Genomic DNA, 23062 nt, shown 5'->3' with positions numbered 1-23062 from the left:
TTGAGTGACCCCTGTGTTGAAGAGAGGGTTATCAGCGAGTTTTGCTAGTGTCAGAATTAGAGAGCAGAAGTAGAGTGTGGTATGATAGGATTTTTTTTTCTGTTTGGTAACAAATTCAAACTCATGTCTCCCCACCTCATATGAAGCACAGCTGGGTGGAATATCCAGTCTTTCCTACTTTTTTTTGACTCCTTGAGGATTTCGTTTGGGAGAAAGAAAGATAAAAAGTTTGTATTGGGAGAGTATGGTTAGCTTCATTCCCATCTAGCTGCATGATAAGATAATGTTGGTGCTGTGTTCCCTACTGAGAAATAGAGAGTGGAAAAGTTTGAATTAATCATCTTAGAAAGATGCTTGGAGCCTTCACCAAGTCAGTTAGATGAAATTTTCTAATGTAGGACTTTAGGTTTTCCTAGCCAGTGATGGAGTTGGACAAAACAAATTTTTTTCCCAGAAACTTGGATGAAGTTCTGGAGATTATTTGGCTTTAGAGTAGTAAAATTCTACTCAGGAGCTTGGTTTAACTGTATAGGTACCTGTTTGCTAATGGACTTTATTATTGGGAAGCGATATTGGTCAGTGACAGCATCTGTAGGGTTTGGATGAGATGACAGATAGGTTGTACTCAGAGATAAGAGGCCCTGTTAATTATTCACTTCCAATATCCCTACCTAGCAAAGCCCAAACTGTATTATTGACCTCCTGAGAAGTCAATTCCTGAGAAGTTAGTTTAGAAGTGTTGAAAGTTGGGTGTATATTGATTTTTTCCATCTTTGAGATTTTTTTTTTTTTTTTACTATTTCTAGTTTATCTTGTATTATCATACTCTCCTATCATTATTTTACCCTGAAAAAGGAAACATGGCAGAGCACTTCAGATTACATCGGTTCTCTCCCAATCTCATTCTTGTTGCTTAGAATGCTGGGGAGCCAAAGATATATTGTCGACCCCTAACTTCTTTCTCTTAACCCATTCCATATCCATCTTCCTTTTTTGTGTGACTGTCGTAGGCCCTCTTCAGTCATTGATCTTCACAGTTATGTTTCCCTTTACCTTGCCTCATTGAGCAGACATTTTGTTCACTTTGCCTTTGCAACTATTCAAGCAGGGAGCTTCTCTGCTAATGTTCCTGTTGCCTGATACTCCAGGTGTAATTTTCCCATCAATATAGCTTTGCAGATTGCAACTTAAGACATTCTTCCCAACGAAATTGCCCAAATGCCTCTCTAATGTGGGAATGGCCACAAAATATAGTACTTAGGAAGGATCTGTTCTCCAGTGAGAAATCCAAAACCTTTTATCTTTTAGTTTGGAATCTCTGAATGCCATATGGGCTTTAGGACCCCAACAGATGGATTCACTCAAGTTTTGGATACCTTGGTCTATGTTTTGGTTTTATCAATGATTTAATATATCTTTGACTCTTCCTGGCTCCACAATTGATTTCTATATAGATTCAATGATATTTACTTGAATCATTTTGCTTAAAAGAAAGTATTTCATGTAATGGACCAGTGGTTTGTAAATTGTTTGCTTCATTGGTTATTAGGAAACTTCTGGTTAGCATTTTTTTAATGTCCAATTCCTTACTTTTCTAGAATTCCCATTCTCTCATCCACAGAATCAACCCTATACAAAATTGTGAGATAGACAAAGTTTCTTATATGCCATTCTTCTTTGTTTGTTTGTTTGTCTATTTTATCTCATAGTTGGTAAGTCTTTCCTTTACTTCCTCCCTTAGGTTTCCATTTTTGTGGATAGCCCACAGGTTACCACTCAAGCAGCCACAGAACCCAAATTGGCAGGTACATCTGAGGTCATTTAAGTTTAATTTGTACATGAGTAGAAGTCTTCTATGATAATACTTCAAAAATGGTTATCCAGCCTCAGCTTGAGTACTTTGTCATATAAAATATACTTTTCTATCTCACTTAAGTACTTCTAGTCATATAGAGTACACTGTTTTTAGAGTCAATCATGTCCATTTTTAGACATCTTAGAAAGTATTCCCTTATACTGAGTGAAAATTTAGTTTTCTTGCCATTCTGGTTAGTCTGCCTCAACTTCCTAAAATGTTTTATGAAGACCTAAACCAGTACTTAAGATTTGTTCCAACTGGGGCCAAGTAAACAGGATTATTACTTCCTTTACTTTGAACACAGGCTGCATTACCAGAAACATAAAGGTTCCAATAGCTTTTTTTGGCTATCATTGCACTCTGTTGACTCATATTAAACTTGCAGTCTTCTGAAACAACCATATCTCTTTCATATGAACTGTTCTGTAGTCATATCTTTCCCATTCTGTACAATTAAAAACCCATGATTTCATTCTTAGAGGGAATACCTAGTGAGAAAATTCTCTTTATTAATGTAGATCAGGTCCTTTGCAACTAAAGACACTTGCCCAGAAAGATTAGTCACATGCTGAGATTTATATATTTTAGTATGTGTCTGAAATTTGACTTTATTCTTGGGTGACTTTATTTTGAGATGGCTGTCCTCACTGCTACATTTGCTCAGTTAGAGGGATTTTACATTTATCTCTATTAATTTCATTATATTAAAGCTGGCCCAGTGTTCTAGGCTTTTTTTTTTTAATTCTTTTTTGGTTCTCTCATCCAAACAGATTTGTGTGATTTATACATTTGATAGTCATCTTATTCATACCTCTGAAGGGTAAATACTATATCTCAAGGAAGACCTTATCACTTTGACGTATTATAATGGTTACAAAGATTTTTTTCCTTGAAATTAAGCCTCTGTAACTTTCAGATATTGTTCTCTATTTCCATCCTTTTAAGTCATCGGAACAAGTATGGTCCTTCTTCTACATGATAGCCCTTAAAATACTTAAAGACTCAACTCTCATGATCCACCTCTTCTCCCAGCTAAATATTTCCTAGTTCTTTCAACTGATCTTCATGTCATGGACTCAAGGTCCTTTACCATCATAATTGGCCTTTGGACACTCTTCAGCTTATCTTCAGATTGTCCTTAAACTATGATGTTCCAAACTGAACACAGCATTCCAGATGAGTTCTGTCAAGAGCATTTAAATGAATATTTCTTTCTAATTGGGGAAGAATTTGATTCCATAGAAATAATGGAACAAAATTCCATCTGAGAGGCTCAAAAATAATTTAATTTTGTAATTCCTCTTATACTTACATATTTAGAAGGTCAAGCATAATGGTGGGGTCAGTGAATGTAGCCTGAAGAATAAAGGTTTTGATCAATTTCCTATACTCAGCAAGCAATCAGATATAGATTGAAAATAATAATATAACTCTTTTATAAAATGTTTTGTTAAAACTTTCTTTACAACCACCTTTTGAGGTAGGTTGTATAAGTGTCATCTCCATTTTTGCAGATGAGGAAACTGAGTCTCAAAGAGGTTGAAAATGGAGCAGCCCTATGGGAGGACAGAGGCCATAATTCATTTGCTTAACATTTATTAAAGTCTTCATATGCCACAACCCACTCCTCCCAACTTCTTCCCCCAGGATCTGAGAAAAGATGAGATCAGGACATGACCAATGCTGATCAAAGGGCAGCCCAGGTGAGGAAGGTGTGTAACTAATACTTGAACCAAGTTGTGATTTCTATCCAGAATTTTCTTTGAGTCCTTTCTGGCTCTACTATGACAGTTATTGCCTGAGACCTCTTCAGGGTTTCATAGTGGGATAATAATTCAGAACTTTCTGGCATTCATGTAGCAACTGAGAATGTTTGTGAGTGTTCTAGACCCTGTTGGGTTTGTTTTTTTCTTTCCATTTAAAAAATGATTACAATTATAGTCACCCTAATACTGAAGTTTAGAAGACCACTTATTTGGTGTGATTAGGACATAATAGGTTGTAGTAACAGGTAACAGGAAGCACAGTTAGCCCATGTGAATTACTGTAATGCCTTGTGGGTCATGTCCCACAGGCTGGTAAAGGGGGTGGGGTTCTATTCCAAAGGGCTTCTGAGGTACTAGACAATAAAATTGAGGTTTCTTATAGGAAAAGTCCATTCCATCCACATCATTAAGCCTTCCTGGAAGAGAAGAGAGGAATAAATAGGGTGGTGACGAGAGCAGAATTGATTCTGCTCTTCCCTCCCTAGTCTTTCTAGATTAATATTGGAAGGTTTGCACCACCTTGAAGACAAAGATGCTGCTTGTTTTTGGGGAAATGTAAACAGGAGTAGAAGTGGTAAAAATCATATTTAAACTAATAAGTGATTAAAAGATAAGGGCCATATCATCTCCTCTAAATATGCCCATCCACCCCTACCTTTCCATTTCATATTATATAGACAGACTCCCAAGCAAGATGCTTCCTTATTTTGTATAATAAAGTTGGACAGTTTACAGGAAAAATTAATCTTTGTTAATTTGCTCTATCATAGGACAGATCTGTGCCAAGTTGGATTTGATGCTTCATTTTTATTTTTATTCTTTGAACTCTTTGTAGAGTTCAATAAGTCTGGTTTCTCTGAGGGAATAGGATTGTGGTGTTAAAAAAAAATCTAAAAGTTGCTTGAGTTTAGTTTTTTTCTCTGTCCCTGTGTGATGTAGACAAGTCAATTGGTATCTATTACTTTTCTCATTTGTGAAGTGAAGAGATTATATTATATTATCTAATGTATTAGAAAGAGCCCTGTAATTCCAATAGACTTGTGAAGAAAAGAGCTATCTGCTTCCAGAGAGAAGATTATGAAGACTAAATGTGGATCACAACATGGTATTTTTTTACCTTTGTGGTGGTGGTGTTTGCTGGTTTTTTTTTTCCTTTGTCCTTTTTTTCCCCCTTTTGATCTGATTTTTCTTGTGCAACTTGATAAATGTGGAAATGTGTTTAAAGGAATTGCATGTGTTTAACCTGTTTTGGATTGCTTGCTGCTTTAGGGGGCAGGAGAAGAAAGGGAGAAAAATTTTGAACACAAAGTTGAAGTCAAAATCCCATGACTAAGACTTAAAATCTGTGTGACTCTAAGTCACTAGTCTTCTTTGACATTGACTCTTCTTATCTATAAAGTGAAGGTATTGAACTTGCTGACCCTGAGGATCTTTCCAGCTTTAGATTTAGAGTCCAATGATTGACAGGTTCCCTACCAGCTTTAATAGTCTGTCATCTCTGTGAAGATGCTATTGCTGCTTCTCTAAATGACTGGCTTTAGAGACACCAAGAGGGGGAAGGCCTAGATGATGATATTTTGGATCAGTTGATTATAAGTAATGCATTAGTTTGGGGGGCAAGAGCTTAACTTTATAAAACAGATTGGAGGGTCAGCTAGGTGGCACAGTAGCTAGAGCACCAGCTCTGAAATCAGGAGGCTCTGAATTCAAATCTTGCCTCAGACATTTAACACTATTAGCTATGTGACTTTGGGCAACTCACTTAATACCAATTGCCTCAGCCAAAAAAAAAAAAAAAAACAACACACACACACCCACAAAAACCCAAAAAACCAGATTGGATTGGACTACAATTCAGTTAACTTTTGAAACTGGGTTGGACTTTGGGAAATAACTTGCCAAGGAGTTGAAACCTACTGCTGGGTGACAGGTTCCTAGAGGGTTACAATCACAGATGGGATGTTTGATATGTAGAAGGGACACTTAAGATCTTGTCCTTGCTGGAGTAGCAAATTAAGAAAATGTTCCTATAAGACTTCCTTTTCTGTCCTGCTTGGGAATCTTCCTCTACTCAGCTTCCTTTAATTGACTTGACTGATCAAGTTCTAGCCCATCCTAATAGTTTTCCCTTGAAGTTGAAGGCCATTTTTTTTTTTTAATTTCTGTAGTATTTTGTTTTTCCAATTACATGAAAAGATAGTTTTCAACATTCATTTTTGTAAGATTTTGAGTTCCCAAAATTTTTTCTCCCTCCCTTATCTTTCCCTCCCCAAGACAGCAAACAATCTGATGTGGATTATACATGTAGAATCTTTATTTTTTTTTAACTATTCTTTTTTTTTTTTTTAATAAAGGTTTTTATTTTCAAAACATATGCATAGACTAGACAGTTTTCAATATCTACCCTTGCAAAACCTTGTATTCCAAATTTTTTTTCTTCCTCCCTTCTCTCCTCCCCCATGGCAAGTAATCCAATATGTATTAAATTAATATTAATCACTATTAATTATTTAATTAATTATTAATAAATTGATATTAAATATGTATTTCCACAGTTATTATACTGCATACAAAAAATCAGGTCAAAAAGGAAAAAAATGAGAAAAAGAACAAAATGCAAGCAATACTAATAACAACAAAAATAGAAATATTATGTTGTATTCCACACTCGGTCCCCACAGTCCTCCCTCTGGGTGCAGATGGCTCTCTCCATCACAAGAAAATTGGAACTGGTCTGAATCACCTTACTATTGAAAAGAGCCATGGCCATCGGAATTGATCATTGTATAATCTTGTTGCTAAGTACAATGTTCTCTTGATTCTAGTTACTTACATGTACAATCATTTAAAATATTTCCATATTAGTCATGTTGTGAGAGAAAAATCAAAGCAAAAGGGAAAAACTACAAGAAAAAAAGTAAACAAAAGGTGAAAATAGTATGCTTTGATCTGCATTCAGTCTCATAGTTCTCTCTTTGGATGTGGATGGCATTTTCTATCTCAAGTCTATTGGAATTGTCTTGGATCACTGTATTGCTGAGAAGAGCCAAGTCCATCATAGTTGACTATCACATAATGTTGCTGTTAACTGTGTACAAAGTTATCTTGGTTCTGCTCACTTAATTCAGCATTGGTTCAAGAAGTCTTTCCAGGCTTTTCTGAAATCATGCTCCTCATGTTTTATGGAGTAATAATATTCCATTATATTCATATGCCATAATTTATTCAGCCATTCCACAATTGATAGACATCCACTCAATTTCCAGATTCCTTGCCAACACAAAAAGGGCTACTACAAACATTTTTGCATGTTTTTTTTCTTTTTTTTGTAATCTCTTTGGGATATAGAGCCGGTAGTAACACTGATGGATCAAAGGGCATGCACAATTTTTTAGCTTTTTGGGCAAAGTTCCAAATTGTTTTTAAGGGTCATTTCCAACCAGAAATGCAGTGATTGTGACTTGGGCATTTAAAAGACAGTATCCCATCTTTTCTCCCTGCCTGTGGTGGTTAGTCTTTATCTATTACTGTCTCTTACTTCTATTCCCCTTATTTTTTTCCCCTGGAGTCTAGAATGATGTGACTGGCAAATTAGGACCTAGTTCAACTTGACTGCCATGTTTTTCTATTCCAGAACAGTGGTACTGTCACTTAGCATAGAGTTCTTCTCAGTGGTTCCAAAATAAGAGGAAGAAGGTTGAAAACATTCTAGCAGATGCCAGCAGAGATAGAAAATTTGGATAACACAGTCCTCATTCTTGAGTGTACAATATAGCACACACAAATGATTATAATATAAAATAATTTAGTAATGTACTATATATTATATATATGATAATATAATAAAGTATAAAATAAAGTAATGAATATGAAAGGTACAAATAGTTCTGGGTGAGTTTGGGAGATTACAATAGGCTTCCTGCACAAAGTAGGATTTGAATTGTACTGTAAAAAATGAGTAGAAATTAGTGGTCAGATGGGAAATTCTATGCATGGAGAACTTAAACAAAGGTAAAAAAGTATTAGGCATATACTGAGGACATTAGGCCATCACTTTGGGTCCTATACATAAAGAGGGAAGTAATATGAATTAAGATTAGAAAAGACTCAGAATAGAGCTGCTATCACAGAGCTAGACAATTATAGAACATCAATACATCAATAAATAAGGTTCATCTTTTCCTTTATCATCTTTCAAAACTTAAGGTGGCAGTTTTCCAAGGTATTCTGTACACTTTCTTTTTTCTCTATGTTCTCTCTTCTGTGGCACTCTATTTGTTCCCAACACTCTGTGCATGTCAGTCTCCAAAATCTGTCTTTTGGGCTTTAGGATACCATTTTCTCTATGTTATGTTCCACAGGCACATCAAAATGAACATGTCAACCACAGGTTGGATGATTACTTATACCTATGTATATCATGGGATTTCTGTTGGATGTAGGTTCGACTAAAGATGGTTGCTGCTTTTTTTCTAATTCTAAAATTTGGGAAGGGAGAGGGAGAGAGAGAGAGGGGAAAGAGAGTACTTACCTTTTCTCAAAAATTAGTTTCTTGACTTTACTATTTTTGTTATTAGTATTCATTCTTCTATGTTCTTCCCATCTCTGTTCCGTCTCTTTTTCCTCCTGATCATCTTCTCTTCCTAATTGTATGCAGCTTTGATCCTGGAATCCAAGTACTTGGGCATCTTCATTAATGGTGGATCCAGAAGACCTCTCCCTCTATAGCCTTCTATACCCTTTATAGATCATTTTCCCAGGAGAGTGAAGAAAACCAAAAGTTTTCCTCTGGTGTGTTAGTGTGGCACTGTCCATTTTTATCCCTCTCTTTTTATGCTACATGACAGGTCTTACTCTATTTTTGAAAATATACTCCTTGATGCTTTTTCCTTTTAGACATTGTAGTCTACTTATATTTTCCATAGATCTTCCCCGTGCTTTTCAGGTCACTTGGAATTTTGATTCTTCTGAACTCTTGCTTTTCTGTGTGTTGTTGCCTGTTGTATCATTACTTCATTCAACTATGGGTGGATGCAGATGGCCTCTGAGATTGCTTCCATCTTTGAGAGTCTATGACAAGGAGAATATAAGTACAGGTACAGTTGCATTGCAGAAATTCCCATATAGAATCCTTTTTCTTCCTTTTTATTGCTGAGTCCAAGTTCATTGTTTATCAGACGCCAACAGACTTTCTTTCTGACTGTTGTCATAATCAGAGCAGTGAAGGTAGTTTTTATCCACCCCTAAAGATGTTCAGGCAGATCTCTGGAGTGATAATGGATTTCCTATTTCTTTTGAAATTCAAATCAGTTAAAATAAGTTTTTCTTTAAAAAAAAAAGGATACTCTATTATACTTAGAACCTTTACATATTATAGTTGTGGAATTGCTTCCATTTTGACTCTGCTTTAACTTCCAGGAATAAGTGAAACTTATTGACCTTTTTCAAGGATCATTGACCTTTGATAGGAGAAAAAAAAAGTCCTTACTTCTGCCATTGGTATGCCATATCATTTCCCAAACCAGTCTTAATTCCAGGCATAGAATTTGAGGGAGTTAATAAAATCCTGTTCCTCAATCTAATTTACCCAGTTATTCCCAGAAAGACAGGACATGGGTTTGTAACCAATCTTGATTACTCAACAATATTCATCTAATATTTCCTGAGTACCTTCTATGGGAGATGAATATGAGTATTTTAAGGAAATTAAAATTTGAATGTTTTCATTACATAACAGCTACAAAATGCCGAGTTTGGAAGACAAATAATTTCCTACTGGGAGAAAGTGGGGAAAGCTTCATTTAAGGAGTTAATATTTAGTCTACTTATCCTTCATACCTGACATTCAATTTCTCATCTCTATGCTTTGCACAGACTATCATCCTGTGTTTGGCATGTCCTCCCTCCTCATTGACACCTTAGAACTTAGAGCATCTTCCTTCAGATTTCTGCTCAAGAGTTAATCTCCTCTGGGAGATAACATTCCTCATTCTTTCCCTAGAAAGAATGTACTCCTGGAAAACCAAACCAAATCAATCTTGTTTACTTTGTATATCTTTTGTATCTACTTGTATCTATTCTTTCTCTCAATCCTTTGACTTCATTTCCATTATTTTCTCCTTTACTCCATTCTCTGGTGCAAATCTCCCTTTATGTATACCTTTAATTCCATCATTCTTTCCTGTCTTCTTTATAAAGCTGCCCCTATTATCTCATCCCCAGTCTTTCCCAATCTACTATTTGCTTCTCAGAAACTTAAAAATTCATTTAGGTTTCTGATATCCTTGAAAAATTCTTATCATCCATCCCATTTCTCTCATTCCTTTCTTAGCCAAATTCCTTGAAAAAGCCATTCATACTTAGTGCCTCTGCTTATTCTTCTCTCATTTTCATCTAAATTTTTTACATTTGAATTTCCAGTCTCATTATTCAATTGAATTGTTCCCTCCAATATTACTACAGATCTGTTAATTGTCCAGTCTAATGGCACTTCTCAGTCTTCACCCTTCCCAACCTCTCTTCAGTCTTTAACACTGTTGAGCACTCTTAGAGAGATTTCTCTTGAATTTTTCCCCCTCAAACCCACTTTTCTTCCAAAGTGTCCTGTTACTGTCAAGGATACTACTGTTCCAGTATCCCAGATTCATAACGGCAATCATTGAGTTCATACCCTTGATATTCCTTTTACATTAGCTATCCAGTCAGTTGCTAAATCTTGTCATTTCTGTCTCCATAAAATTTCTTGCATACATTCTCTTCTATCTATTCACAAAGCCACTGTCCTAGCGGAAGCCCTCTTCACTTTTCACCAGGATTATTACTGCAATAACCTTTTAATTGGTCTCCCTTCCTCTATTCTCTCCCTGCCTCTTTTCCAGTCCATCACCTACGTAGGCAGTAATGTAAATTCCAGTAAAATTCAGTTGTTATACCTCTATAAATTCTTATGTTTAGATTTTAAAGCTCCTCAAACCCCAGTGCCATCCTCCCTTTCTGCTCTTGCCCCTTACTTTCCTTTGAGCAGCTTATAGTGGAGCCATACTGGCTTGCTTGGGTATTCCTCACCCTTATCTCCCCACTTTCACACTTGCTGACTGGCATGGGCTTTCCCCTCACTTTTGCCTCATAGAAGTCGTCCCAGTTTCCTTTAAGGCTTTTCTCCATGAAGCTTATCCTGATTCCCAATTGCTAGAGCCCTCCCTTCCTCCCGTTCTCCATCTGAGAACTTATTTGTATTCATCTTGTATGTATTCTGTAGACAGGTGCATATATATGCATATATACAGGTTGTCTCCTTTGTGGAGAGTAAGCTTCTTGGGATCAGGGACTTTTGTACTTCTGACTTTGTAATCACAGGGCTAACACAATGCTTAGTACATAGATGCTTAATGGAGACTTGTTGATTATATTTAGATGTTATTTCTTCTGGTCACTGTCAGTTCCTTGAAGGCCAGGACTATTTCATTTTTGTCTTTATCATCATGAATAACTAGCACAATAACTGGTACACAGTAGTCACTCTAACAAATACTAGTTGATTGATCTTGTGATGGGCCTTAGAAAATGTGAAGGATTTTGACAAGTGGAGATGAGAGAGGGAATACATTTCATAAAGAAAAAAAAAAGAATGTGACTGGAATCTCAGAATTAGAACACAAGATTAGCTATATTTGGGTAATGGAACATAGTCTGATTTTATTGGAAAGTAAATGAAAGGAATGTACTATCTTCCAAGTGATCCCTTAATATACAAGTAAACTTGATATATTTTTCCCCCTACTCTCAACCTGGTATTGTGGTTGCCCAGCCCACAAGGAATGGAGAGCGCAATCCATTCTTCAGGCACCAGGAGAACAGCTGTGAGACAGTAGGAAAGATTTGCTGACTCATATGTGATAAAACCTAGCTGTGGAGTTGTTTTTACATTTCTTCTTCCACTTCATCAAAAGCAGTTATAGTCTACTGAGCAGTTTGATGGCACTTTCTCCAACTTGTGTTTGAAGAGTTTGAACTACAACTGGAAAAGATAATAGTAGTCTGGGAATTAATGGCTTTTTTTAAACTTGTATTTGAAAGAGTTGAACTACAACTGGAAAAGATAGTAGTAGTAGGCTGGAAATTGAAGAGTGGTTTGGTTGGAATGTTTAGAAATAACCTTTTATTTAAAAAAAAAAAAAAAAAAGGAAAAATCTAGATCGGTATGAAGGGTAGACGACTAAAAACTGCATGGAGTCCTAATTACTCTTCAGAGAGGACTCCTGCCCCAAATCCCTGGAGGGCAGTTTGGAAACCTGCACAAAGGTATCAAAGAAGTTCCTGGGGATGTACCATAATAGTTAAAAGGTAGAATTAAGTTTTCTTTAGACTGATTAAGGTTTGATTTTACTGGGACCTAAAATGATTTGTGTAGTTTCAAAGAAAGTTCTTGGAGGTTATAAAATCCCGGGAAGAATGAATAAGGGATAGGTCTTTTCTCTCATCTATGACTTTCCATCTCAAATTTCATGTCAACTTTCTTGTTAGTAGAAATCAGGTCAAGGGTTAGGTGGGGTCTATTTTGGGGGGCTTTGAGGAATGATATTAGTTGAGTTTTATTTTATACATATATACAAATACACACATATATATGTATTTCTTGTAACATTTCCATTTATTATAGGATGTCACATTCCAGGTACTCCCAGAGGAATGTGCTTTGGTGGAAAGATCATTGGATTTACAATCAGAAAATCTGAGTTCTAGTCCTACAAAATCTGAGCTCTAATCTATAATACTCCATTTAACCAGCTTTAAGACTGTTGACAAGTAACTTAATCTATGTGCCTTGATTTTCTCATCTATAAATGGAAATACTTTTACCATTGACTTCATAGGACAATTGTGAAGGAACTGCTTTGCAGTCATAATAAATATTCCATAAATTTAAGCAGTTCCCTTTATAATTTTGAAGGTAGATAAGAGTTTCCAACCCTTTCTTAGAGTGATTGGAATATGTCTGCATTGTAACTACCTAATTTATTTTGCAGGACTGCTGAGAAGCTGGGAAGCCCCGTTCCCCTCCCCCCCCTTCCCCATCCCCACCCCACCCTACCCTAATATTTGATCATGACAAGCAGAGGCACAGCTCGGCCCAACGGCCAGCCTCAGGCCAGCAAAATCTGCCAATTCAAACTCGTCCTGCTGGGAGAGTCTGCAGTAGGCAAGTCTAGTTTAGTGCTGAGATTCGTCAAGGGGCAATTCCACGAATACCAGGAGAGCACCATTGGAGGTAAGTGTTACATGAATCCTACAGACTAGGCTCCACATTTCAGCCCTCCAAGGGCTGAATGAATGTGTGTAAAAGCATTAGTGCTTTAATGAAAAACTATCTGAGATAGCTGTGCCTGCCATCCAGCTTTAAAATCATATTCATTCTTTATGGTTTAAGACTTCTTGAAGAAGATAGATGTTTCTTTTTTTCTATCATTACATATTTTTTTTTCTTCTGTCAACTTTAACCTGTGGTTGGAAGTAGAGGGATCTTGACACAAGATACTCCCTCAATAAACTTCAGGGACTCCCCACCGCCTCCATGATTAAATACAAAATTATCTAGCGTTCAGAGCCCTTCCTAACCAGTCTTTAATGCCTCCTTACCCCTACGCCTCTGCTATTCCACAAATAAAACATTCCATCTTTGGTCTGAGTATTTTCTCTAGCTGGTCAAGACTAGACTAAAATCCCATATTCTACAGAAAGTCTTTTTCCAATCCCTCTTTAATTTGGTTTCTCTGCCTTCTCTCTGTTAATTGTTTTCACTTTAACCTGTATACAGCTTGTTTGTACATAGTTGTTTAATGTCTCTGTCATCAGATTGTGAACTTCTTCAGGATAAGGACTGTCTTTGTCTTTTGCCTTTCTTTGTATCATGATCACTTTGCACAGTCCCTGGCACTAATTGCTTATTGACTCATGTTAATAGAGGTCCAAATGATGGGGGTGAACTCGGAAACTCTCCTCTGTCAGAGACCCACCCTTCAGGGCAGTTAAGTGGTCTCATTCAATTGGAGATCTGGCCAGAGATGTGGTCACCCTCTTTATTGAATTGAAGACTAATCTGGGACCACTCCCAGTTTATTTGAGAAGTAATCAATACCCATTAGGGCTCCCAAAGCCTGTTCTCAACTTTCATCCACATACAGAGTGAAAGGCTTTTCTAAGTTAGGTAGGGCCAGGTCAGAGCGGAGTCAGTTTGGCCTTCAGGGTTTTAAAAGCCTTGGCCTGATCAGGTCCCCATTCAAGAGGAAGATTATCAGGGTCTTGAATAGAATCTTAGAGAGGTTTGACAATAATTCCAGAATTAGGAATCCAGACTCTGTAGAAACAGCCATGCCTAGGAAAGGAGCTGCCTCTGTGAGCAAGGTCTAGAAGACCTAAAATGGTCTGTTTTCTCAAGAAATAGGGATGAGATTGTGGCCCAAATATTTGACAGACTGGCAGGCAATGTGGGCTTTGGGTAAGGAGACCCTGTAGCCCGTGAAAGCTAGAAAAGAGACAACCAGTTGGGGATATCCCAGAGTATGGCCCTGCTTGTCAGGTCAGGTCAGGTCAAGATAAGATTGCAGTTAAACTTCTCCAAATCTCTTAACTCTCTAACTAAAAGTTCATGCATAAGATTTCTCTGGAGGTCTGAGAAGAGAAAATCAAGTCCCCAATTTCACAATTAAATCACTCCCCAATAAGGGAGCAGGATAGGAAGGAATAATAAGAAACAAGCGTTTAAATCACAGGTCACCAAGCTGTTGAAGCAGAGGAAAGGTCTCAAGGCAGCTCTTCAATTCCCCTGCAATCCCCACTTTATGGGGGGAGGGTCAGGTGAGACTAGAGTGCCAGAGCCAGAGTGAAAGAGTAGCCTTCTGGGCTGTTGTGGTGGATGGAGGGAGAACTTGACCAAGCCCCCAACTCCTGCTGGAGGACAGGGCATGGAGTGTGGAGTAGCTCATCCCTTGTAGGCAGTCTCCCCTCCAGTGTTCCTCCTGCTTGAACTCAGGACAAGGACTGGGGAGTCCTCAGACAGATTTCATGACACGTAAAGCATGGATCTTTGTGGTTCCTGGCAATGTCAGTAGCCAAGAGTAGGGACTTTTCTCCAAATTTCGTTTTAATTCTGAGGCCTCTCTCAGCTGCAGTTTGATCCTTATCATTAAAGACTCCAACAGCTGTTTCTAAGGGAGAAATTTGAGGGACCAAATCTGACCTCTGCAGCTTCCTCCTTATTTCTGGGGCAAATTGTTTAACATTAACATCTCCCCAGGACAGATCAAGGAGGGTGTTGGCTTTGGATCCCTCAAAAAGCTGGGTGGAGTCCCCAGAATAATGGCCAGATTTTTCTTCAGTCTGGGAGAGATTTGATATTGAAAGAGGCACCTCTGCTCTGAGTGTCTTTCCCTGAGAGTCTGCTGTTTCTCCCAGGGGGCAGAAATTAGAATCAATATCCTGAGGAGGAGAAAAAAAGCTGGGAGTCTCAGGATCTGGTTCAGGTGAGGGAGATAGAGTTAAAGAGATATTGCCGGACATAAAGTCCCGTTCTGGAAGGGATATGCAGAAGCCTCTGCATAGAGATGCAGAGGAGGGCTCCTGTGTCCTAGAGGATCAGGAATGAGGGAGTTTGATTTCCTTCTAGCAAACTTAAGCAACATCCTGCAATGCTGTTTTAATTTAAGCTTTTTAATCTTGAGATCTTTCAAGCTGAATTTGTCTCTGTTTTTTAAAAGACTTTCTAAGGAAGGATCCTTAGAAATAGAGGTGGTTTGTCCCATTTTGCTACAAGCCTTAGTTTCCCCAATTTGTCCTTCTCTAGACATCTTTAGAGATGGAGAGATGACAACATGTTCCCTGATTAAGGGGATTTTTGTTAGACCACAGGAATTCCCATTTCAAGCATCCCTGAGAGAATTCTGCTCAAGGTTGGGCCTCCAACGACCCAAATCTTTCCTGGAAATTTTTGGATGTCTAGCTATAGAATAGAAAACAAGAACCTCATCTTTTACCTCATCCAGATTCTCAGGGATTCCTGGTCAGGGAACCAGAGTGATGCAGTGCTAGTGGTAGTGAAGAGGTTCAAGAATTGGGTTGGGGAATCCCCTCTGGTTAGTGCAGGTCCAATGCGAAAGAATTCACAAACCCAAAAAGTCTGTATGGTAAAAGAGATTTATTATTGGCACTAAGAAGCCAGCTTTGCTAGGAAGACAGACTTCTCAGTGGGTAAGGTCCTATCAAGGAAATAACAAAGGTTAACACTGAGAGGAGAATATCTTCTCAGTGGGCAAGAGTCCTGGCAGGCAACTTTGCCAAGAAGAAAGTTTCCTTGGCAAAGCATAATCCTGTTTCGGACTTCTGCAAAGATTTGGAGTTCAGAATTGTCTTTTATTAGCAGTCTGAGGTTCGGGTTTCCTTTCAAAATTGAATGAGATTCCTTCAATGTTGTCAGTGCCCAGGGTTAGATCTCCAATAGAAAAGAGATCATTTATCTTAGAAGTTTGAGTTACTGGGAGTGGTCCCAGACTAATCTTCACTCGGTAGAAGATGTGACCACATCTCTGGCCAGATCTCCAACTGAATGAGACCACTTAACTGCCCTGAAGGGAATAGTCTTTGTCAGAGGAGAGTTTCTGGGTTCACCCCCATCATTTGGACAGTTTCAGGGTTTACCCCCATCAATATCAATTTTATGAGAAAAGTGGTATGTATGTAAATGCAACTACTTCAATTTGTCCTCTTCTGCACTCCGCAGTTTCTGGTAGTTCACGAATTGCTACTATTTCCCATTTGTTAAAACTGCTAAGAAAGAACTTTAATCTCACACTTTGGGGGTTGTCTCTCCAATCTATGAATCATTATGGAAACTGTGGAAGAAAGAATCCCAAATTCTTGAATTTGAATAATACCTACCCATAGAAGTGCTAAGTATAAATGATAGGGGGAGGGGAAGGGAGATTAGAGAGAAAGAGACCATTTCCCTGTCACCTCCTCATTCACTGCTTTTTCTATTTCTCTTCTCCCTTGGGCCCTCCCTCCCTTCCTCCCCAACAAATTTTTTCTCCACAGCTGCCTTCCTCACACAGTCAGTCTGTCTGGATGACACAACAGTCAAGTTTGAAATCTGGGACACAGCAGGACAAGAACGATACCACAGCTTGGCACCTATGTACTACCGGGGTGCCCAGGCTGCTATTGTGGTCTATGATATCACTAACCAGGTAAGTGATGTGAAGATATTGTTCTTTGATTTTGGAATTCTGAGAAAAGATAATCATAGTTTTGAATCTAATCTATATAGGCAAAACCTAAGAAAAGATACCATAGGAGAATATAAAAGAATAATAATAGCTTCCATTTATGTATATACAAAATACTCTTCACACAATAAAGTGTGTGAAGCAAATGCTACAGTGTTATCTCCATTTTATATACTAGGAAACTACAACTCGGAAGGGTAAGTGATTTGCCTAGTTATGTAGCCAGCAAGTATCAGAGCCAGAATTCTTTACGTGTATTGCTCTTTCCACTATATTTTTGAGTTTAGTTGGGAAAATGAGATACACACATTTGAAGTAGCCTATCCTGGACAATTGAAATCCCCGGGCAAAAATATATATAAATATACACGTGTATGAGAAATGATCACTAACATGATTTCAGGGAAGAAAATCTTGGTATAGGAGGGGGATTTAGAAGATGAGCAAGAATTGGTGGAGTTCAGAATGCACCCCCCCTTGCACACTTCCTCTGTTTCCTCAGGAAACCTTTGCTCGAGCAAAGACATGGGTGAAAGAACTACAGCGACAGGCCAGTCCCAGCATTGTCATTGCCCTGGCAGGAAACAAGGCTGACTTGGCCAACAAGCGCATGGTGGAATATGAAGTAAGGGGGCCCAGAGTTCTCCCCAAGAGCCTCACTTTTTCCCAACAATTTGTTCTTATCTCTTCCTTCTAACATATAAGAATTGGTGGCTTTGTGAATTGTTGGGAAATGTCAGAACAGAGGTTTAAAGGGAAAGGAGTATCAATATGAAGAGAAGAAGGAAGGCAGGTAATTGAATATATGAGGTTCCCAAAGTCTCAAGGACATCTCATCCCATCCCTTACTACCTTATTCTCATAAACAGCTCTCTGTCCAAGAACATGAATTTTGAATTCTATAGATGACATAGTTCCCTGCTGAAATAAACAACAAAATGGTCTGGCAAACTGGAGTGGGACAGTACAATTGGTGGGAACTAATTAAAAGGGAAGGAACCAAAGGGTGGCCTAACCCTAATGCAGATCTAGAAATGCAGATCTATCTTTTGAACATCCAGATGTCTTACCCTGATCCTTTGCAGGAGGCCCAGGCATATGCAGATGATAACAGTTTATTGTTTATGGAGACATCGGCCAAGACAGCCATGAATGTGAATGACCTCTTCTTGGCTATAGGTAAGGGCAGAATAATCCAATATCCTGTTTGAGTGTTCCTTAGTTCCATGATCAATTGGCCCCAAGGTAAACTACAAAAATAATCTCTATATATGGATATGTTGTGTCTCTTATTTGTAAGATGTACAGTAAAGAAAGTCCTTAGCATGTTTTTAATAGAAACTTACAGATGGAGAGTCCTTGGTGTTATCTGGTCTTTCCTTTTTTAATTGTAGTATCAGCCCCTTTTAGCCTTTACCCTCTGTCCTTAGAACATTTCACTGGTATCCCCTTCCCTGCAAGGTTCTCTTTTTGAAGTAAAACCATCTATTTTTCTGTCTTTCTTGTCTCTTGTCTTCAGCTAAGAAATTGCCCAAGAGTGAACCTCAAAACATGGGGGGTACAGCAGGCCGAAGCCGAGGTGTGGATCTCCATGAGCAGTCGCAGCAGAACAAGAGCCAGTGTTGTAGCAACTGATGGGGTGGCTGGCACCAAATGAGTGTGGAGCAAGCACGAGAGCTAAGACATAACTTCAGTCCCCACCCCTCAGCACACAGCCCCTTCGGTAACAGCACACTGAGCCCTGGCTCCCAAAGGCCACCTCCCAACAGCTCCGTCATGGCACTTGTTAATGCTTCAGCAACCAACAACAACAGGCAGCTGTTGCCACTGGCCTCCCACCCTCTGCCCTGGGGCTTAAGGGGGTGGTTAGTTCCCCCTGGAACTTATCTTCCAAAACAAACTTTCTTCACTTTGTATTATAGGTGCAAGACAATAACCTACTTATCTATCTTTCTCTTTCCATCCTTCGTCCCCATGTCTAAGGATAACATTTTTGTCACTTGCTCCTTCTGCTTTCCATCAATAACTGGTTTTGGTCCTTTTCCCCACCTTGATGTTCCCCTCTCCCCAGGATTGGAGAGGTGAACTTGATGTTAACAGCACATCCACATTGGTAACCTGGGGAGGAGAGGGGAATAAGGGTCTGGAAGGAAAACAGCTCCTTTTTTTGTCATTATATAATGGGTATTTCCCACATTTGAAGAAAGCTGCAATGTCCTTGATCCTTTTCTTCTACCCCTAGGTGGATGATGGGAAACTTCTGGGTAAAGATGAGAATTAGGGAGAAAAGTATGCAGGGTCATGCTGAGTTAGTTAACCTGGCCAGAGGAAGAAGCTTTTAGGGTTCCTTGTGAGCTCTGTAGTACTTTCTCTGCCTTTATTTTCCCTTGGCTTTTGGGAGCATTTCCCCCATGGTGATTCAGCCCCAGGGTCTTCCAAAGAACTGTTATTGGGTGCCTTTTTCCTGGCTCTGCTGTGGTCTAGTTGGAGGAGGGACCAGTCTCTGATACCCATCCTCTGATTGATAATACATATAGAATTGTTTTCCTCATTGGCCACAGCCCCATCACCTATCCCCTTCCAACCCTGGGCATGGCCTGTGTATCATTGCGGTTTGCACTTTAGTTGATGGTTGGTTTATTTGGAATGCTTATTTTATGTTGTTTTTAATGCACACACCTTCCTTTTTTATAACTACATGGAAAGTGAGGTGTATATGAGGTCTGTGGGGTGGATGAGAAAGGGCAATGGCAGTTACCCAAGCCAAATCCTCTCTCCTCCTTAACCCTACCCTCAAACTTTGATTCCTTTCTACCTTGTCCACTCCTTTGCTGTGCTTGAGAACACTCTGAAGACCTGGTGGAAAGACAGATTGAAGAGTGCTCAGGGAAGCACAGGCCAAGGTAGAGATTAGGCATGTCCCAAGCAAGAAGCAGGGATATAGGGAAGAGGAGAAGACAACTACCTTTTCCTCAGATGAGTCTCTCATTTTGATGCCCTATCTCTGTTGTCTTTTCTACTTCCCTGTAAATAGGTATGGTGATCGCTTTCCCCTTTGTATAGTCTGTCATGCCATTTGGCTTCCAAACAGGCCCCAGTCACTCCCTATTCTGTGGGGATCCCTTGCCTTCTACCCCTACTCCTTTGGTTATTCTTTAACATCTCGCTTCTGAGGGAGAATGACAAATCATTCTTTCTATCTTAATCCCCTTTACATTTATTCCTAGGAGCTATGGCCTCCATATCCTGCTCTTTTGTCATTAAGCCACAAAGTCCTAATTGCAGTCCCATAGACCATATGAGCTGCTCTTCTGGCATGAAATAACTGGTTTTGAGAGTTTTTTTCATAGTAGTGTTAGTCTTCTCAAGAAGGATTAACACATGCTGCATCCGGAATATAGATTTCTGAGATGAAGGTGGGTAGAAAAGGTCCTTGTCTTAGAGTATTAGGGAAAGCCGTCAAGGGAGCAGATGTCAGGAGAAGATAGATTATTGTTTCTCCAAGTATCCTCTTGTCCATTGTTAGGAATGTAGTCCTATTTAGGAGAAAGCTGTATATAGGACCATGGCTCACTTTTGTGTCCCAGGGTTTAGAGTCCCACTTGTTTTTCCTGATCCATAGACACTTAAACTGCCTTATCTGTCTCAAACACATAAACATGCCAAAAAAGAAAAAAAAGCTATGAAATTTATAGACCTATGTCCTCGTTGGAGTCATCTTAGGCCCTTCAGCTGAGCTTTTCCCAGTGACATCCCCAGGGGCCTGGCAGATTCTTTTTCCTTCCTTTCAGGTTGCCATCAACTGATCAAACATGCAAACAGCCAGCATACTTCAGAAAAGCTGGGGAACGGAGGGATCTCTGGGTCTCTGCATATTTGTGTGTCTACACTTTGGGGTGAGGGTATCTTTTTGCCTTGGGATTGGAGTGTTTTCCCCAGAAGATTCTCTTTTCTGCCTCCATCACTCATTCCCCATCCTTGTACACATACTTAAGGAACAGGATTGGCCTTAGCTTCTTTGGCTTGTCTACTGCCTTCCCATTCATCCAACCTTTTCTGCTTGCCTTTGGGCTCAGTGAGACTAGCTTTACTGGGCTTTGGGAGTTTTTTAATTTTTCTGCTTTTTTTTTCTGATCAATTGTTTTTATGGGGTTTTTTGACTTTTTTTTTTTTTTTTTTTTTTTTTTTTTGCTTCCAAGAAACCATTTGTCTTTCTCCCTTTCCCTTCCCTAAATATAACAATCGTGGTAACAGAATGCACCTGCTGATTTACCAATGTATTTAATGTAAGTAAAAAAGAAAAGAGGGAAAAAAGAGGAACAGAGTGTATTAGTATTTCTTTCCTAATATTTTTCTAGCTGAAGCTAGATGTTGGAAGAGAAGGGGGCAACGAAATTGAATCAAAATGCCTAGTTTGATTCCATTTTCCATCTCCTCCAGGACATTGAAGGACACTTCAAAAATGACCAAAGTTACTATTTTGGAGTGGTGGTTTTTTGGGGTAGGACTTTCTCTGTTTTTAAAGCAGCAGATCACTTATTAGATTATCAAATTCCTTTGGAGGGTCTCCAATAAGCTTCTAACCTTTTTTGTGTCATGAGTCCCTTTGGCAGTATAGTAAAAACAATAGCCCCCTTGTCAGATAATTTTTTTAAATTGAAAATTGAGGGAAATAATAAACTTCAGTTAAAATTTGGTGAAAATAAGGTAAAAAATTTCCCATCCAAATTCACAGACTACTTGTGAGTGTCTCTTGATATTCTCTTTTCTTAATAGCCCTTTCCTGTACCAAAAGTAGAAAGCAGGATTTCCACATGTCCAAGGAATAGAAAGTAGAAGAGTAGGAGCAGATTTTTCTCCTTATGCATTCCTCAGTACAGCACTGCTTTCAAATGTATACCAGTAGGATAGGTGGGAATTCGGCCTCTTGGACCACTAGTTAGTGCCCAAGTCTAGTTTGCTACTACATCAGCTTTTTATTATACTTTATAAATTGGTTTAGTGCACCCAGGCCTTTAATATTGTAATCAGTACTTCCAGGACCCTCTAATTCATCATTCACATTACTATTACTTTTATTCACCAACCCGGCATTTTTCTGTTGAGAGAGGAGCATGACTGAAGCAGTCTGACTTATCATGTAGTTGAATCATCCTGTCACTGGGGGGCGATGTGGGAATGTCGTAAGACAAGATTCCCCCAACTGCTTGTTGACCCATTGATTTCAGTTCTCCCGGGACCTGGAGAAGTGAGAATCGAATTTTGACCTCCATTCCATATCCTCGAGGGGTAAACTGTCACGGAAGGAAACTGTAAGAAGGCGAAAGCAGGAGCCAATATAGCACTTTTGAAAACGACGTTTCGAAATTGCGGGCTAGAGAATTTGCCTGCTCAGAGGGTGTGCCCAAGAACAAGGCACCGCACTAAATGCTGGAAATTAAAAACAAAAATGAAATCCTGTTTAGATTCTACTCTAATTATCTGGTTCATGCAAGGAGAAAGTAGGGAATTGCTGTCCGGATGGATTTCAGTATTTCAACTTGTTTCCCGCTAGTTCGTGATTTGGGGTATTGAGAGGAAGAATAGCTTCCAAAATAGCCATATAGAGGCATAGATGTGATCTCAAATCTATCTGTAGCTTCCTTTTCTAGCCTTGGTTCAGTTACTCGCTCCACCCCCTTTGCTCTTTACGATGCCACTCAAACAGGACATACCAGTTCTGTGGATCTCCCCGGAATGCAATCCCTCGATCCTCCGCCTCGTAAGAATCTGACGTCTGCTTCAGATTAAACTTCCCTGGACCCCTCAGCTGTAACTGTTCTCATGATACTGGCTCTCTCTTTTGCCTCCATCACTCTCCACTCTTTATTGATACCTAAGACATATCGCTAGAACGCAAGAAGACTCCTAATCTGGTGGACTCTCCAGTGGCGGATTTGTAGGGGTCTCGCAATGGTTTGGGTTATTATCAGCATTGTTTGAGGAAATAATCCACATACATGAGTTCTGAGACCCAATTAGTCTTAAAGCTCACATCTATCCTTTCCAATAGAATGTAAGCTGCTGGGAGGCAGGAACCTTGTTTTTCTTTTTTGTATGCTCGGCGCCAAGCACAATACCTTGCACTCAGTAGATGCTTAATAAATATTTCTTGAACGTTG

The 23062-nt window shown here is 39.0% G+C and overlaps 2 protein-coding genes across 5 annotated transcripts in view; both read left to right on the top strand.

The window, feature by feature from the left end:
* Positions 1 to 12738, top strand: part of CDK2 (cyclin dependent kinase 2) — a 21932-nt gene extending 9194 nt beyond the window's left edge. Inside the window, exons 8-9 of one of the 4 annotated variants that reach the window (XM_052001810.1) lie at positions 3506 to 3561; positions 12651 to 12693. In XM_052001810.1, coding sequence (XP_051857770.1) covers positions 3506 to 3535 — 30 coding nt within the window. In that variant the 3' untranslated portion in view covers positions 3536 to 3561; positions 12651 to 12693. Of the gene's footprint in view, positions 1 to 3372; positions 3469 to 3505; positions 3568 to 12650 lie in introns of those variants that run through there. The other 3 variants (XM_052001813.1, XM_052001811.1, XM_052001809.1) reach the window with 3 other exon arrangements.
* On the top strand, positions 12730 to 23062 carry RAB5B (RAB5B, member RAS oncogene family). Its single transcript, XM_052001815.1, has 5 exons — positions 12730 to 12892; positions 16711 to 16862; positions 17404 to 17526; positions 17987 to 18080; positions 18421 to 23062. Exons 1-5 carry the CDS (start codon positions 12730 to 12732, stop codon positions 18534 to 18536), a joined length of 648 nt encoding a protein of 215 aa, XP_051857775.1. The 3' UTR covers positions 18537 to 23062.

This window comes from Antechinus flavipes, chromosome 5 (genome assembly GCF_016432865.1).
Source record: "Antechinus flavipes isolate AdamAnt ecotype Samford, QLD, Australia chromosome 5, AdamAnt_v2, whole genome shotgun sequence".
In the NCBI taxonomy this organism is placed as follows: Eukaryota; Metazoa; Chordata; class Mammalia; order Dasyuromorphia; family Dasyuridae; genus Antechinus; species Antechinus flavipes.
This window is presented reverse-complemented; position numbering and strand designations above follow the sequence as displayed.